The sequence below is a fragment of the Elephantulus edwardii genome, unplaced genomic scaffold, assembly GCF_000299155.1.
Source record: "Elephantulus edwardii isolate Elephantulus edwardi_28Jun2011 unplaced genomic scaffold, EleEdw1.0 scaffold00242, whole genome shotgun sequence".
In the NCBI taxonomy this organism is placed as follows: Eukaryota; Metazoa; Chordata; class Mammalia; order Macroscelidea; family Macroscelididae; genus Elephantulus; species Elephantulus edwardii.
The window spans coordinates 2,846,326-2,864,178 of record NW_006399992.1 but is presented as its reverse complement, the minus strand read 5'-3'; the positions used below and the strand labels follow the sequence as shown (position 1 = coordinate 2,864,178).

General features: G+C 35.9%; 1 protein-coding gene across 2 annotated transcripts in view; it reads left to right on the top strand.

Annotated features, from left to right (window-relative positions):
* ZNF644 (zinc finger protein 644) overlaps window positions 1-17,853 on the top strand; it is a 109,804-nt gene that overhangs the window by 10,460 nt on the left and 81,491 nt on the right. For both annotated transcript variants that reach the window (XM_006898958.1, XM_006898957.1), the window contains exon 2: window positions 9,403-9,460. In XM_006898958.1, the coding sequence (XP_006899020.1) occupies window positions 9,439-9,460 (22 nt within the window). In that variant the 5' untranslated portion in view covers window positions 9,403-9,438. The remainder of the gene's footprint in view (window positions 1-9,402; window positions 9,461-17,853) is intronic.

Below are 17,853 nucleotides of genomic sequence, written 5' to 3'. Positions count from 1 at the left end.
CTTAAAGAAATAATGAAGCCTCATCTGTCAACTTCTCTAACTCTTAAATTTTGTTTTTGTTGGGTGTAAAAGGAGGGGCCATTCTTTGGAGAATGACATCATGTTTAGAAAATATAAGGTCAGTGCACGCAAAGAAGACATGACATCAAAGAGATGGATTGATACAATGACTGAAATAATGAATAAAAGTGCAGCAGGCAATGTGAGGACAGTACAGGATTGGGTAGATTTGGTTCCATTGTGCATAGGGTTGAGATGAGTCAGTTCTGACTTGACCTTACAACAACATTGACATAATGGTTTAGAGGTAAGATCAATGTGAAAGACCTGGGTTTGATTACAAGTCAGTGCATGTTTTGTGTAGCCATTGGTCATCTTGTCAGTAGAGGTTTATGTGATGCTTTGATGCTGAACAGGTTTCAGCAGGGGTGAAATGGACTAGAAAGAAAGACCTGCATCAATTTATGAAAATCAGCCAGTGAAATGAACTGCAAGGGTTTAATTCACCAGTCATGGCGATGGCGCAGGACGGGGCAGTAGCTTCCATTGTGCATGAAACCACTATGAGTTGGGAACCAACTTAAAGGCAAGTAATGATAACAATAATAGATGATGCTAAGCATCCTTTTATGTTGTTATTTGTCATTTATCTTTAGTGATGTGTCAAATGTTAGGCCCATTTTATAATTGGGTTGTTTTTGCCTTATTACTGAGTAGTTAAAAAAGATATTTGGAGCGTAATGGACATAATGTGAATTGCACATATTTAAAGTGTATAGTTTGGCTAGATTTTGACACACATCCACACTATCTCTCTGGAAGCCAATAGCATAAACAAGGTAATGGTTATATTTATCACTCCTAATACAACTTTGTAATCTTTGCTTCTTTTTCTGTATATTCCTTTTGAATCTTTCACAAACAATTTAATCTATAGTTATATTTCTCTCAGTACGAAAGCACGGCCTTTCCATTATTATAGCCACTGCTCTCTGAATTAAGAATATTTCCATTCAATGTGGAGGGAACAAACTCCATTTTAGACTCTGAGATGGATTGACTAACTAAGATAATGTAAGGTGTGTCAGAGACAGTGAGGTTGGCTCAGGATAGGCCAAGGTTCAGAGCTATTGTATATAGGTTATATTGTCTATAACTGAGTTGCAAGCGAGTCACCAGCACTTAACAACAACAGTGCGAATAGATTACTTTTTATTTTAGCTGATAATTCACCAGCCGATAAGGGTGTATGGAGTGGTGTAAGATACAGTAGTCTACTTTTTGTCAAGATTTATACCCTTTGAAACCTTATGGGGGGCTCCTTTGCTCTATAGTTTTGAGTCACTGTTAGTCAGAATCCACTCAGTAGCAGTTGGTTTGGTTTGATTGTTTTTCCTTGGCCTTAGGTGGGACCCTGGTGGCATGCATTTGGCTGCATACCAAAAGATCAGCTGCATCCTAGAAGATAGATGTCTCCATTTTCCTTTGTAAAGATTTATTGTCATAAAAATTCCGTGAGGCAATTCTACTCTTGTTCTGTAGTGTTGCTATGAGTAAGAATCACTTGCCCTTGGGTGGTTTCCATGCAGGATTGTTCTAAACAGTTGGATGCTTTAAAAAGATCCTCTGTGGATATTTGATGTTCTCTTCATGGTTATCCTTTCTCTTCTACTCTGCTGTACAATCTCTAGTTGCCTTGATCTTTTTGGGCTTCCTGCTCAGTTTCCTTAACCTAGGCACACTGCTGCGACCCGTGTGAGTTGCATTCCATGGGGAAGAGTTTATACTTTCTTTAGGTAGTAAGGAATCCTCTTGTTTCTCTTTTAAAAGTTTTATCACTGTTCTTGGTTGCTTGATAACTGAGATCGGAAATCTATTATATATATTTTTTTGTTTTGTTATTTCGAGGCACAGAATAAACTTGATCTTTTTCACATCATCTTGGCCATTGTTTAGAATTTTGATACATCATCTGAAGTTTGAGATTTAATTTTAAATCTTTCTGAATCTGAATCCCCAGTCTTTTCTAAAATACTGTTGTGATCGTCAAGACAAAGAATATTTTCAAGTAACAGACTATTTTTAGAACAGTGTTAGATTTATAAACAGTTTGAATAGATAATACAGAGGCCTCATCTTCCCTCTCCTAATTAATATCTTGTAATGTAGTACGTTAGTTATAATTTATAATTTGTAATTAGTTATTATTATTTACATTAACAGTATGAAGACCATACTATATTTAGAATTGTTTGTCTTTTTATATTAATTTCTGTTCCAGAGTTCTATCCAGATGCCACACTATTTAGTTGTCATGTCTCCTAAGATTGGACAAGATTCCTTGTTTTTGATAACCTTGACGTTTTGAGAAGAACCAAAAAACCAAACCCACTGCTGGAGTTGATTCTGACTCATAATAACTTTATAGGACAGGGTAGAACTACTTTGTAGTTTTCTTTGAGAAGTAAATTGGTGGTGGATTTAAACAGATGACCTTTTGGTTGTCTGCCAAGTGCTTTAACTGCTGCACTGTTATTTCTGTTGGAATTCTCTCTTTCTCGTGATTTAGACTGGAATTATCAATTTTTGGTAGGCTATATTTGAAACCAATACGCATGGAGCCCATTACAGTCCTACTTATATAAAATCAGTAGTGCTACTGTATTTGCCTTTATTCTTTACTCTTCTTTCCAGCACCCTCCTAAACAAAATCCCATTTATTTTATGTTTTTGGTACATATTTTAAATTTACTCCTATAAAAATTTCTTTTCAATATTAAAAAAATATACTAGTTTGAGTCTGTGGGCAACTTAACACAATTAAAAGTTGTTTTCAAATTCTGGCATGTCAAAGCATGATAAAAAAAATGGAAACTAGAATTGGAGTCTTTTGTGTTTGTGTATGTATTTATGCATATGTAATTTTGTGGAGGATGTTTATATATTCTTTGAGAATTTATCTTCCATGTGTTAATTTCCTAAGTTATGGTAACAAATTTTGCCACATAAGGGAGGCTTAAAACAAATGTTCACAGATAGTTCTAGAACCCAGAAATCTGAAGTTACAGTTACTGAGTCAAGGTATTGGCAAAATCGCATCTCTTCTGAGGATTTAGAGGCAAGTTTGTTTTTTACTTAAGACTTCATGCTTCTGAAGGCTGACTGCATTTCTGGCTCGTGGCTATTGCATCCAGTCTTGGAATATTTAAACTATTTAAATAAGGCTGCCATATTTAAAGCTATCTGCACTGTCTTCACATAATTGTCTCTGTGTAGTCCAATCTCCATTTGCCTCACTAATTTAGAACCTGTGTGGGTAATCTAGAATAATCTCTCCATGTCATATTCCCTCATATAATTCTATCTATGTTGCTCCACCCCTTTTTGCCATGTAACAATTTCATATACTGGATGAGGACATAGTTGACATTTTGGAGATCATTTTTTAGCCTATTACGTTCATTATCAGCTGTTAATATTCTCACTTTGATCTTTGATTTATAGTTTACTTTGGAAAAAAATTCCATTATTATATTCCGGAAGGGAGCGCTGATTACCTAGTGGTAAGAAGCTGCACTGCAATCTCAAAGGCATGTTTCTAGTCCACCAGCTGCTCCACTGGAGAAAGATTGACACTCTCCTCCAGTTGATTAACTGCCTCTGAAAACTCGCTGGAGGGTCAGCTGTGGGCAGTTCTGACTCAAAGATACGTAACAGTAGAATTCTGGAGGGTTAGGAATTGTTAGCTTTGAATGGCAGAAGGCCATTAGAACTTCTAGACATTGTGCAGAAAATTCTAGATGTGTGGTTCTTAGTGTGTGATCACTAAATTACTAACATCATCAGCATCATTTAAGAGATTATTAGAAATGTTATTTCTTATATTCCAGTCTACACCTGCTGAATCAGAAACTGTATGACAAGACCTCAAAATGACTTTTGCAAACTAAAGTTTGAGAACCACTTTTGTAGATTATTTTCACCACTAGTACTAAAACTATATATTCTTGCTGCTAAACTAAGAACTAGTCATAAAATTTGTAGTCCATAATCTTTTTTTTATGGTAAATGTGGAAATAGTAGTAAATGTTTGTATTAATTTGTCAAATTAATGCACTGGTGGCCTAGTAGCGAGAAGCTGCACAGCATCCTGATGGCACCTGGTTTGAATTGACCAGCTGCTCCGCAAGAGAAGGATGAACAATCTCACCTGGTGTCAGCTATAAGTCGGTTCTCATTCGATGGTGCACAACAACAAAAGTTGTATTTTTACATAGGTGTGGTTATTTAATCAAGTAATGCTGTTGGATATGGAAATTATAGAATTTTTTGAATACTCTTAACCAGATGGATTGACACACTGACTGCTGCAGTGGGCTCAAGTGTGTCAAAAGTGTGAAGATGGGAGAGGTTAGGTCGGCATTCAGATCTTTTGTTCATAGGATCATTATGGGTTGTACTCTACTAGAGAACAGGACCTGACCACAACAGCATAATTTTCTTGATCCTGTAAAGGAGAGCCATGGTGACACAGTGGTTGAGCAGTCAGGTCCAACCAAAGGGTTGGTGGTTCTAATGGGCAAGCTACAAATTGGTGGGAGAAGGATGTGGTAGAGTGCTTCTATAAAGATTAAAGCCTAGAGGAAGCCTGATGGGGCAATTCTGTTCTGTCCTATAGGATCTCTTTAAATCAGAATACTTGACAGCAGTGAGATTTGGGATTTTTATCATTAACACAACGACACCTAACAAGCCCATTTTTGAGACACATCAAATCTCAAATCCCTTGCCATTTTGAGTACTGAAATGAGAGAAATTCTTGTCTTCATTGTGTCTACGCTCTAAGTTCAGAAAAATCTAAAGTGGAAAATGTTTATATAAACTATAACTTGTTTACAGCATCTGAGAAACAGCTTTATCCAATATAAAGGCTTAAAAAAAGGCTCTACAGGAATGAGATAAATGTTGAAGGACTAGTAAAAAGATGTTATGAAAGTTAAAGGTAGAATTTAGTTATAGGTGGGAGAAATAGCATGTGTAAAGGTATGGAGCCTGAGAGACTATGAGGGCTGTTTTAGGAATTAAAGTAGTTTAATGTGGTAGAAGAAACTGGTTGTAGAGTGGTTAAATCCACAAGGGGAAAAAATGTCAGTTTCCGTAAGGATTCTCTCACTGCCGTGAAATTGATTCTGCCTCATTGACCCTCCATTGCATTTCTGAGGCTGTAAATCTTAATGAGATGAGACTGTCTAGCTTTCTGTAGCAGAGCCGCTGATGGATTTGTCATTTGGTTAGTAGAGCAACATTCTACACCAAACCTAGGAAACTTTGTAGAACAATTTGCTGTGAGTCAGAATCAACTTGATGATGCTGGGTTGGCTAAATATCTTTAGGTCTTGGGAGGCTACTGTTAGGTGTTGAGTCACCTTCATCTAATAACAGTTCTGTGAAAATTTGATTTTAACCTTGACATGTCATGTGTCATCTTCAATGTTTCTGTAGTGCTCATGACCATTGTTAATAGACACTAGGTCAAGCCATCTTGTTGAGGGTCTTTGTCTTTCTCTTAACCTCATCTTGCCCAGAATGATGTCTTTTTCCAAGGACTGGTACCTTCTGACAACACACCCAACTATATGATATGAAGTTTCACCATCTTTGCCTCTAACGAGCACCTTGATTGCACTTCTTCTAAGACAGACTTGTTATTTTAACAATCCTGTGAGATATTTGGTGTTCTTTTCCAACACCACACTTTGAAGGCATCAGTGATTTTTCCATCATTCTTATTAGTTGTCCAACTTTTTTTTTATTATTAAATTTTATTAGTTTTAATGAACATTTACAGGGATTTTGGGTTTTCACTCCTTCATTGCTGCACCATTCTCTCTACCCTCCTCCCCAGTTTGTTGTTCTTTCCCACCATCCGAATGTCTGTTTTAATTGTCCAATTGCCACAGTGCTTGTCAAAGTCAGTTCTGATTAATCTCCTTTGTCGGTGTGTCCTTTGCCATTCCCTATCACTCCTCCCTGAGAGAGACTTCACCCTGAGTTGTAAGGAAAAGGGGATGGCGTATTCTCTTAGCTACTTCCTGCTGAAAAGGGACTCTGTGGGTTTCAGGGTGAAGATTTCTCACTACTCTAAAGGGCCCCTTTGGCAGTAGGAAACACATAGACTATTATGGAGATTGATTTTTGGAATTTAGATGCACTCTTATTGATTGTGCTTGGCCGTACATGTTCATATCCTTGAAGATGTATCATGGGGGTGTTGCAACCTAGAAGACACAAATTTGACTAACAAGTTATAAGTACATGAGTCAAAAATTATGGAAAAGTAAAAGAAAGGATTCTTTCATTGTTTTACAAACCCTCCCCCAGGTCCCCTCCACCATGTAGCCCTCGCTCTAGACTCCTGTGATGACAGAAATACCTAGTCATATATCTCTTTTTTTTTTTTTCATATATCTCTTTTAAACAGTTTTCTCCCTCCTCTGCATAGGAAGCCATTGAAAATGCTATGGTTGATCAAGGTCACTGGAGCTTTTAAACTGACATCCTTGCTTTTTAGCATTTTGCAGAGGTCCTTGACAGCAGATTTTCCCAGTACAAACACATCTTTTGATTTCTTGACTGCTCTTGCCATAGGTGTTGATTTTGGACCCAAGTAGAATGAAATTGTTGGCAACTTTAATCTTCTATTTATCACAGTGATGCCTGTTGGTCCAGTGGTGAGGATTTCTATTGACTTGTTGAAGTATAATACGTACTGAAGTCTGTAGTCTTTGATCTGCAGCAAGCCCTTCAAGTCATCTTCATTTTCTGCAAGCAAAGCTGTGTCTTCTGCTGCTTTTGGGTTGTTTTTATGTTCTGTGGAGTCAAGGTATGACTCATAGCTACTCTATGAACAAAAGATCTGAACCCTGTTATATCTTGTGCCATCCTTACACTTCCTGACACACAAGAGCCCACTGCAGCATTCACCATGTCAGTCCACCTGGTTTAGGGTCTTCCTGTCCTTTGCCAACCCTCCACTCTTCCCAGCATCATGTCCTTCTCCAAGGAGTAGCCCCTTTTAGCAACATGCCCAAAGTATGTAAGGTGAAGTCTCATCATTCCTTCCTCCAAAGAACACTTCAGCTGCATCCTCTCCAAGATATGTCTGTTCGTTCTCTTGGCCATCCATGGGATGTTTAGTGCTCTTCTCCAACACTACAGCTCAAAAGAGTCAATTATTTTCTGTCATCCTTATTCACTGTCTGGTGTAGCAAAAACATAGAATGAATGGGCATGCTGTAGTTGAGCATAGTAAGATAAATTGATATTGTAAGATAAATTGACAATGTGAATTGTTTTGCTAAAGAACTCTATGGTAAGTAATTTTGATCTGATTTTAGGGATGATAAATAGAAGACCTGGAAACAAATGTGGCATGTCATGAAAATGACTATAAAATGGTTACTTATGTAGTTGGTTAAGCACAAATTTAAGTTGACAGTCTGGAAATAGAAAAGGTACATTTGGTAAGGAAGATAGTAGATAATGCATAAAAGAGCAGAGTTAAGAATGAAGAAGGCACTCTTTGCCCTCTTCCCTGTTTCCATGAAGTTGCAGCCATCAAGGTCCAGCTGTGCAGTTTCAGAGATTATAAGGTACAGCCAGGCATGGGAGGCGCTACTCCAGCGAGAAGGTGTTCCAGTTTCTTAATGCAAAATGTGAGTCAACATTCCGTTCCAAAGGAATCAATGGTAAAGAAATTGGACTGTCTTTTACAGAATAAAGCACAAAAAGGGCCAATTGGAAGAAATGAAAAAGAAAAGAATCTGGCATGCAGTCAAAATTCTAGAGGCCATCACTGGTGCATTTCTTGCTGATAAAATGGCCAAGAGGAATCAAAAGCGTGAAGTTAGAAAGACTCAATAAGAACAGGTTACCAGGGCTGCCAGGCAAGTAAAAAAGGCTAAACAAGCACTTAAAAAGACCACAATGGCTGCTATTAAGGCTTCCACAAAACAGCATCTAAACAAAAGATTGTGAAGGCTGTGACAGTAGGTGGAAAACCCATAAGTGTGCAGGATGAGACTTAAAGATTCAGTTATAAGCTCTCCCCCCAAAAAATGAAGGAAGTAGTGGTACTATTTTTGTTTTCTTTGAAGACAGAACATTCAGAAGACCTATTTTAGGCAAGAAAAGGAGATGCAGACAGTTCGGGTTAGGACAATGCTGAGTTTCTAGGTTTGTGAAATGTGATAAAATTAACAAGGTAGATAGATTTTGGCATGCACATCTTTTAGTTGATTGATAGAATGAGAACCTCATTGTTTAGGATTAAAGTGAGGAGTAAAGTGAGAATATATATACTATTCTTAGTGAGCTCTGGTGTCCTAGTGGTAAGAATCTGCATTGTAATCCCAAAGGCGAGAGGTTCAAATCAACCAGCTGCTCAGCAGAAGGATGGGCAATCTCCTCCTGTGCAGTTACTGCCTCTGAAAACCTGCTGGAAGATCACCTATGGGTTGGTTCTGACTCCATGGCACATAACTATAACAACAACATTATTTAGAGCACAGGGCCTCGTATTTATTAAGAGGAGCTCTGAGGACAAAGTTGTTAAATGCTTAGCTGCTAACCAAAAGCTTAGAGGTTCAAATTTATTAGCCAGTCTACCAGACAGCTGTTGATCTCTTCATAAAGATTACTGTCTCGGAAACTGGATGTGGTGATTCTTACCAGTTTAATAAGGTCGCTGTCAGTTGGAATTAACTCAGTGGCATTGGGTTTGATTTGGGGTGGTAGGAGTTGATTGACATTTATTACATACTTAATAAATGTTAGAGAGCTCTGGTGACCTAGAGGGTAAGGAGTTGCACTGCCAAACCAAAGGTAAGTGGCTTGAAATAAGCAACTGCTCCCTAGAAGAAAGATGGGCAATCTCTTCCTATTTGATTTATAGCCTCTAAAAGCTGCTGGAGTGTCAGCTATGAGTTGGTTTCGACTTGATGACAGGTTTCCTAGTTTGAATATGAAGTGCCATCATAATCATTATTATGATTCGTGTATAGTTGTATACTATCCCATGCTATTATTTTTATTTTCAGTTTCTGACATATTTTTAATACCTACATAATAGAAAAATTGATCTAAAAAGGAGTGTTTTACTAAAAAGCATTGTTTTTAATTATCATCATTGACATGCTACTAAATTAATGAAAACAAATTAATGTAAGTTTTAAAAGGATAATTAGTTGCTTATTTGAATAGATTTTCTTTTTTCAAAAAAGCAATAGTTTGTTAAAATATTTTACTTGATCTTTTTCAGATTTCATATCTGAAAAACAGTTTGAAATTTGCATTCATACCTAAGGAAAAAATTAATGGTCTTTACATGTGTTCTTTTTGCAGGTTTGATTTAATTTTGGATGAGATTCTTGCAGCGAGATGTTAATAAAACAAAATTTAGGTACGTAGATTACTTTGTTAATGGTATATAATGTAAAAAAGTAGAATTTTGTGTGTATATTTTAAGTGCCTTCAGGCCAATTAGTGACTTAGGATACAATGAATCAGCTTTGTAATGCACAGTGGATTTATTGGATTTGGTAGCAGTATTAGTAAAGCTGTCAGATAATAAAGTTCTTAATTTTCCTTCATTTATGTTGAGGGTCAATCAGGTCGATTGACAGTGTGACTGCTGCACTGAGCTCTTATGTGTCAGGAAGTGTGAGCATGTTACAGCATAGAACAGGGTTCAGATTATTTGTTCATAGGGTTGCTATGAGTTGTACTTTACTCGATGACACTTCACCATAACAATGTTGAAGTTAACTAAAGTGTACAAGTAATATTCTAACTTGTTGAAAAATTAGGGTGATGTTTGAATTTTCTTTCCCTTGCTACTGAATTGTAATAGACTTGTAGGTGACTCTCCGATGAGTTTCTGTGACTAAATTGTATGGGAAGTGATTGCCTGTCTTTCTTCTGTGAATTTTAGCCACTAGAGAGGCATGGCCTTGGGGTTGACTGCGCAAATCCCTGTGGACTACACGACCAGAGCTCTGGTGTTTGGTTTGACTATCCAGAAATCAAGTGCAATAAGAGATTTGCTTGATTGTTTCAGTGTTTCCTCTTTACTCTATCATAGTAGATATATTCTGATAGAGGTGCATTGTAAGAAAGCAGTTCCACAAATGAATTTTGTTTGCCAAATTGTGACCAACCATTCTGTAACAATAGTAGAGAGTTGCTCTACCACCCTATATAGGCAAGAGGATTGAATCTACCAACTTCCCTGTAAGAAAATGATAGGCAAATGTTGCCATTTAGATCCTGAGTTCTGTTAAAATGTTGCTTTCAATTATAAAAGAAATTTACTTCAATGTTTTTCTGTAGAATAACTTTTTGTAAATTTGATGTTTCTGTTAGAGCATTCTGATTAGCTTTTATTTACAAGAATCAAGGTTGGGAAAATTTTAATGCCATTATATACTTTTATTCTGATATGTAAAAAAGAGTATTTTTGAAAGCAATATAGGACTCTTAAGATTAGTACTGATAGTAACAGTAACCTTTTCAAGAAAAGTTACTGTATTTTAAATTATGTTAAGGGCTTTTCATGCTTTATTAATCCTTAACAGTACTTGCTATGAAGTTAATAGTAACTTGCTATGAAGTTAATAGTATTATGTAGGAAAATACAGTAGTTTTTTTTTTTTTAGTTCTCTTTAGTAAGAGAACTTTGTTTTAACAGGCTTTAATATTAAAAAAAAGTGCCTGTAAAGCTTCCTGAAGGAGGATAGAGGCTATACTTTTGTACTTGAACATCTTCCAGAGATTTTATAGAATCTTGTAGAGATGTTAATTGATTATATAGAGGTGTTTTGTTTTGATGTATAATTTGTTGTCATTGTTATTTTACACTGAATCAGCTCTTATAGTGACCATCTTTATGTACAATAAAACAAAACATTTCACAGTTCCACATAATCTTTATGGTAATTGATGTGTTTGACTGTATTATAGCTGCAATTGTGTCAGTCCATTTCATGGAAGGTGTTTATTTTTGCTAACTCTCTCCCAGACATGTTATCTTTTTAGTGGCTGGTCTTTCCTTGTGATTTGTCTAAAGCAAGTGAGCCAAATTCTTTCCATGTTTATATGTAATGAACTTTCTGTTTGTAAATACAATAGTATTTAACATATGTAAAATCTTATCATGTGACAAAATGCACACAAATTTTAGATCCACAGCTAAATGATTCTTCATATGTTCATATTTCTAACCACCATCCTGTTCAAGATACACATTTTTTTTTGTATCTCAGAAAGTTCCATGCTCTTCCCTTTTTGTGTATTCTTTCTTTTTGAGGTGCTCATCTTTCTGAATACTTAATATCAATGTTGTTTTGCCTGATTGTACTTATATATGCACAGAGCATATAGTATACATTGTTTTGTGTCAGGTTCTTTTCAAGATGTTTGTGGTTTATTCGTGTAAGTATATCAGTAGTTCTTTACTGTTGTTGATTAATGTTTCATTTTGTTTCTATTCTCTATATTTTTAAATTGGATTGCATAAATCACTGGCCTCACTTATCTCTTGTCTGTACTGCTTTTATTTCTTCAGTTTAATAATTTTATAGTTTCTCATCACCTGCAGGAGACAATATGAGATATGTAATATGGTATATAATTATATCATTGCCAATACCAAGCTTCCTAAAATTATCTAAGAAACTAAGTGTGCTGTTTCATACTCTTAGGTCTATGCATATGTTTCGCTATACCACTTCCATACGTTTCCCAACTTCTCCTTCTTTTTCTCTAGAGTGTTAGCTTATTTTCTCAAATATCACTTCAGCCTTTAGTCAAGCCTGTCCATTTTCTTAATAGTCTTTACTAGAATGTGGGCACTTTGGAGGCAGACATCATCCATGTGTTAGTTATCTTAGTAATAATGTGACTAGACACTTTATGGACACCATGATTATGTGGTGAATGTTGTTAATGTTTGTCATGTACTGTGGAGTCAGAACTGACCCATAGCTGACTCCTCTGGCGGGTTTTCCGAGGCAGTTAATTGCACAGAAGGAGATTGTCCATCCTTCTTCCACAATTAAGGATCAACAAACAATTCTTCTTTCTCAAGTAGAGATTCAGAAATGGACTAGGAATACTGGTATTACAGTTGCTGTTGGGCTGCTGAAAGAGCTCCTGAGGTCAGTCCAGAGGGATTGTTAAAAGTATTTTGGAAAGAAAAACAAAATACTACCTATATCTCTTTCAGTCAAGTTGGAATCAGGCAGTCCCTTACCTGTGATGATGATGAGGTTGCATTGCAATAATGATCATAAGTTGTTTTCCACTTAAATTCCTCTTTTTAAAAGATTTTTATTATTACTACCTTTTATCATCAGTATCTTTATAAATCTGATATTTATAATTGGGGGTTAGAGACATTTCTATATAAATCATAAATATCCTTCAGTAGAGTGTACGTAGGACACATTGCTAATGTGCTAATGCTAAGGAAAAATATGGGCTGTTTTAAGTGTAATTCATTACAGTTTGAAGACCTTATAAATTGAAGATTACCTACCTACACAGTTGGTCTTAGGACAGACCTCGAAGATTACTGTCATTGATGAATTTGATCACAATTCTCATTATAATTAATTCATGTTGTTGAAATTGGAGTTGCTAAATAGTCTTCTGTTTGTGAGTTTATATTAGTTATTTCTTAAAAATTTTAAAATACATATTAGATTAATACAAGTATATTAATAGAATGACTGTAGACAAGTGTACAAGATAAAGGAAATGTAATTTCCTATGGGTACAGACATTCATGGTTTGAGAAAAAAAAAACCTCTGGAATTAACAGTTTGTGTCTTACAGAGTAGAAAGCTTTCTGTTAGTAGAAAATTGGGGTTTTTTTTAGAAAAATATTTTTATATATTACACACACACAGAAACATTTAAGAAATGTTTACTATTTGAAAGAATTTTTTCTTAGATTTCTCTGTCTGCGATTGGAATTTAGCTAGCTGGGTTGGTTATAGTAGTCATCTGGGGATTTTTGTGTCTGAAGCTTGATTACCCTGTAGCAAGTCCAAAGCAAAGAGAGATTCATCCTCATTGGGATCAATTTGTTGTCTTTCCTTTCTGCAGCTAATGCTGCAAATGTTGAATAGTGACCTCTAGCTCATGCTGTTCTCTGCATCCCTGTCAGGATTTCCTTAGACTCAAATTCTTACGAAGTGTAGAACCTTGGTTATTGTATTTCATTCTGGCTATGAAGAGTGTTTAGTTTTCTTATTGATAAAATTGGAGGATCCAGAAAATTTGACCGTAAGACTGCTTGATTGTAAGTCAAGAAAAGATTTGAAGACTAGTTTTTCTTCACAGAAGCTGGTAGGTGTACCTCAGTTTACACTGTTTTTTTTTCTGGTTTTTCACACAATGGCTGCTTAATTTTGCAGCATCCTGAATCCATGCTTTTGAAGTTCTTAAATATTCATTTTATGTATTTTACTAGCTTCATTTCCAGATCAACATCCCTGTGCTTCAGTTTCTTTAATACCAGTGATATGGTGTTCTTTGTTGTAACATGAAAATAAAAAGATTTTAATTAATAAAGTTATTTTATTTCTGGTAACTTTGTAACTGTATTGCCTTTGCAACCTTTGCAACTTTATTGACAAGTGGCATTTAGTATTTTCATAAAACTCACATGTTTATATATACAAGCAAATAGTACAGACTTGTTTAAAGTAAAAAGTAAGACTCTCCTTCTGTCAAGTACTCTGCTCTCCATGTTGTTGTTGTGTACTGTCGAATTGGAACCAACTCATAGCTGACCCTCCAGCAGATTTTCAGAGGCAGTAAACTGGGAAGAGATTGTGCAACAGCTGGTGGATTTGAATTTGCATACTTTTGTCTTGGCTGTGAAATGTATTACCACTAAACCAAAAGCTACCAAAAATAGTTGTTACACATGCAATATTTATTAATATATTCATTTACCAACACATTATGGATATTTTGTCTATGTTTATTGTTAATGGCAGTTAATTCGGTCCCTAATGCATGGTGACCTCATGCTCAGTGGAATGAAACCTAGCCTAGTTTCTTTGTACCATCCCTGTAATAGGCTGTGAATCTGACCATTGTGATCCAGTGTTGTTGATTGTAGCTGAGTGGTGCAAATGGGCTGTGCAGTTTGCTAGTTTGGCAATTGGTAGTCTTTTGCTTGCTGTCTTATGATGGATGTTGTAAAGGACAGAGATGTATATGCAATTTTCTGTTCACTGATTGTATGGAGTAGTTGAGGGCAGGCTAGGCTAATGTTGGTTTTAGTCTAACATTGATCAAGTGGAACAATGGCCAGTCTTTACTCTTCTTGCCCAGTGAGTGAAATTACTAGAAGTGTGTGTGACTGCTGTGCCGATACTCTTGCCGATACTATTGCCAGGTGGGACAGAGAAAAAGAGAAGAAGGGACTAATCTTTAGTTCACTTTAGTGCTGTTTCATTTATTTTTAAAGAATTCATTGTTTTTGTCAATCTGTTTTCCAAATAATACTGTATTTAGTCCTGGGTTTACTGTAAAAGTCTCTGTATCCTAGATAGTTTTCCACTTTTAATTTAAAAGCTGAGTGGCAAATGTCATTGCATTATGTGAGCAATAAAACCATATAAAATTGACTCCTCAGACGAGTGAATTTTGCTATTGCAATAGTTCCTCCATAGAGCATCTGTAAAAAAAGGAAACCTTTAAAGAGACGCACTGACACAGTGACTGCAACATAGCAATGATTCTGAGAATGATGCAAGATTGGGCAGGCAGAAAAGTCTCTGTAATAATACCCTTTCATTTAACTCATTGTCCACATTACCAAAGTTACCAGCATTTTCTTAAATGGATTAAAGTATACATTTTACTATAGCTTAGAAACTCACAGCTTGGACTGTTTCCTTGTTCTGTTTGAACAAGTAAGATTTTGAATCTTCTCAAGAAATAAAATTATCCTGTGAAAGATTCCATGTTCTGTTAAGTGCCTTTGAGTCAGCTTGAACTCATGGGAGCATGACAGGATAATACCTTTGCAGTATTACACTTATGAGGATAAAAACCAGACTTGGTAAGTGATTTGTTTTATGTTAGGTAGGTAATTCGCAAAGAAAAAAGTTGACCCAAAGTCTCCTGATCTGTTATGGTTTTTTTTTTGAGATGAACACTAAAGTAAATATTTAAAAGTTAATAGAGTTCCACTTAGTCTCTGGACTATGGGCTTTTCCCTGTTGCATGATAAGAGCTCAGTAAATATTTAATGTTCTATTATTTTTATGTTTTATGAAAATAGTATGATAGTTAAATTGGTTGTCATTCATACTTGATACTGGTAACTAGTCTCAGGAGGGAAAAAATAATTAAATTTGATAATACAATTGAGTAGTATTAATGCTGTGCCAGGAATGCAAAGATCGTGCATATTTTATTGTTTGCTACATATATCTAAGCATGGTTATTTGAACAGTTAAGTGGTTAAAAAGTTGGTGGTTTGAACCCACTTTGAGGCACCTTGGAAGACAAGTTTGATGGTTTATTTTTGAAAAGTCAGCCTTGAAGACCCTATGACACAGTTCTCCTGTCCACACGTGGGGTTTATCATGCGTTGGAATTCATTGATGACAACCAGCAACAACAAAGCACTTAAGACTCATAAAACTAGTTGCCCTAGTGTTGACTTTGACTCAGGGCAATGCCATATATCTGATAGTAGAACTGTGTATCCTCCGATTTTCTCTTGCTTTTGGTTTGGTCCGTAATTTTGAAAAAAATGTATGATAAAATAGTTGGATTTTTTTTTAAACAAATTGTGAGTTGAGTGAAAGTTTACAAAAGACATCCAGTTTTCATTTAACTGTTCATGTGCATTTTTTTCTGTAACATTAATTTCAGTACCCCCAATGTAATGACATTTCCCATTTCCTCACGGTAGTTCTGATTTCTGTTAATATTTGTATATCCTCTGTGTCTTTCCATTTTTTAGTGATACTGTACTGATTATGCCCTTGTTATATATCGCCTTTCCTTTTACCCCACTTAAATGTACATATTTACTAACTTTTACCCTTTTCCCCCTTTCCCATTTCTGCTAACCATTCAGAAGTGATTTTTTTTCCCTGTGTGTAAACCTTTCTTTACTTTTTTTATATAAGAATGATTTTAAAATATTTGTCTTTTTGTGATGGATTTATTTGGCTTAGCATATTGTCCTTTATATGCATCCATGCTATGCAGTGTCGATCGCATTCTTTATTTTTTTCCCCCAGTGTTATATAGCACTCCATTGTGTGAGTGTACCATAGCTTCTTTATTCCTTGCTTGCTGGACACTTGAGTTTTTTCCATCTCTTTACTATTGTAAGTAGTGCTGCAGTAATCGTGTACATGTCTCCTCATGCTGCTCTTATTTCTTTAGGATATTTATTTAGTAATGGGGTTGCTTTGGAGCGCTGGTGGTATACTCTAGTGAATTGTGCTACTAGTAACTTAATAGACATTGTGGTTTGAATCCATCAATGGCTGTGAGGGAGAAAAATGAGTGCTCTCCTCCTGTTAAGATTTGTTGTTGTTGTAGTTGTTGTTACTGATTGCCATCGAGTTGATTATGACTCATAGCGGCCCTATGAACAAAAGACCTGAAGCCTTTCTACAACTATCTTCATTTCTCAAAATTCAGTTTCCAGAGGTATGCTACTTAGGAAGTGGATGCCAATCCTGCTTCCAGTGTTGAGAGTTATAGCCCCCAAAATCCAATGGAGAGGTCATGAATTAGAACCAACTTGAGAACAGTGAATTTGACTTGTGAGTGCAATTGCTGGATCAAATAGTATTTTTCTTTCAAAGTTTTTGAGGATCTCTGTGGTTTTCATTGACTGCTTTTTTTTCAGATGCAAATTGCCATGCCTTTCTCTCAGACTGCCTCAGGGTGGACTTGAACCTGCCATGTTTAGTTAGGAAGGAAAATGTTAACTATTTTCACCATCCATAATTGGCATGGACACTCTGGTGGTCTAATGGTAAGAAGCTGTGCTGTAATACTAAAAGCACAGGGTTCAAATTCACCAGCTGCTCTGTGGAGGAAAGATGGGCATGTGCTGTTTACTGCCTCTCAGTACCCACTGTAGGGATGAGTTGCTTCTGATTCAACGGCAAGCAGTTGGCATTTAGTAAATATTTATTGCATGAACTAATAGAAATACTGCATTCTTTTACAGTCACCCAGAAGAAATAACATTTACACTTGCAGGAGTAGTAATTTATCTAGATAAGCATTGAGGAAGGAATTTTTTGCATAAGAAACTGCCTGTACAAATGACCAGAGGTAAGCAAAGAGTAGCAGATTGGTGGAACTGATATGTGGCATATCTTAACATGGAGGGGGGCTTTGCAGTTGATTAGTATTAAGAGATAAGACTGGAGACACATTTATAGCTCTTTTATTGAGTTTTAATTTTAAGAAGCTTGTATTTAAAGAGTAATGAGACATAATTGAATGCATTTTTTAGTAAGGAAAAGTTATCAGAGCAGTGTTGTAGAAGATATCACTAGGTAAAATGTAAACAGATTAAGAAAAGAGTAGATTGGATTTAGGATGACCAGTTAGGTAGTATGGAGAAGATACTGGCCTAACGTTAGAGTTGTCTCAATGACGGAGAGAGATTACAAAACAAAATAAGTCAGCTTTGATAATTGATTATAATGACATATGAAACCATTCATATTTCTGGCCTGAGCAGTAAGTAGTGCTATACTCACAGATGAGAACTTTGAGAAGAAAAAGATTGGC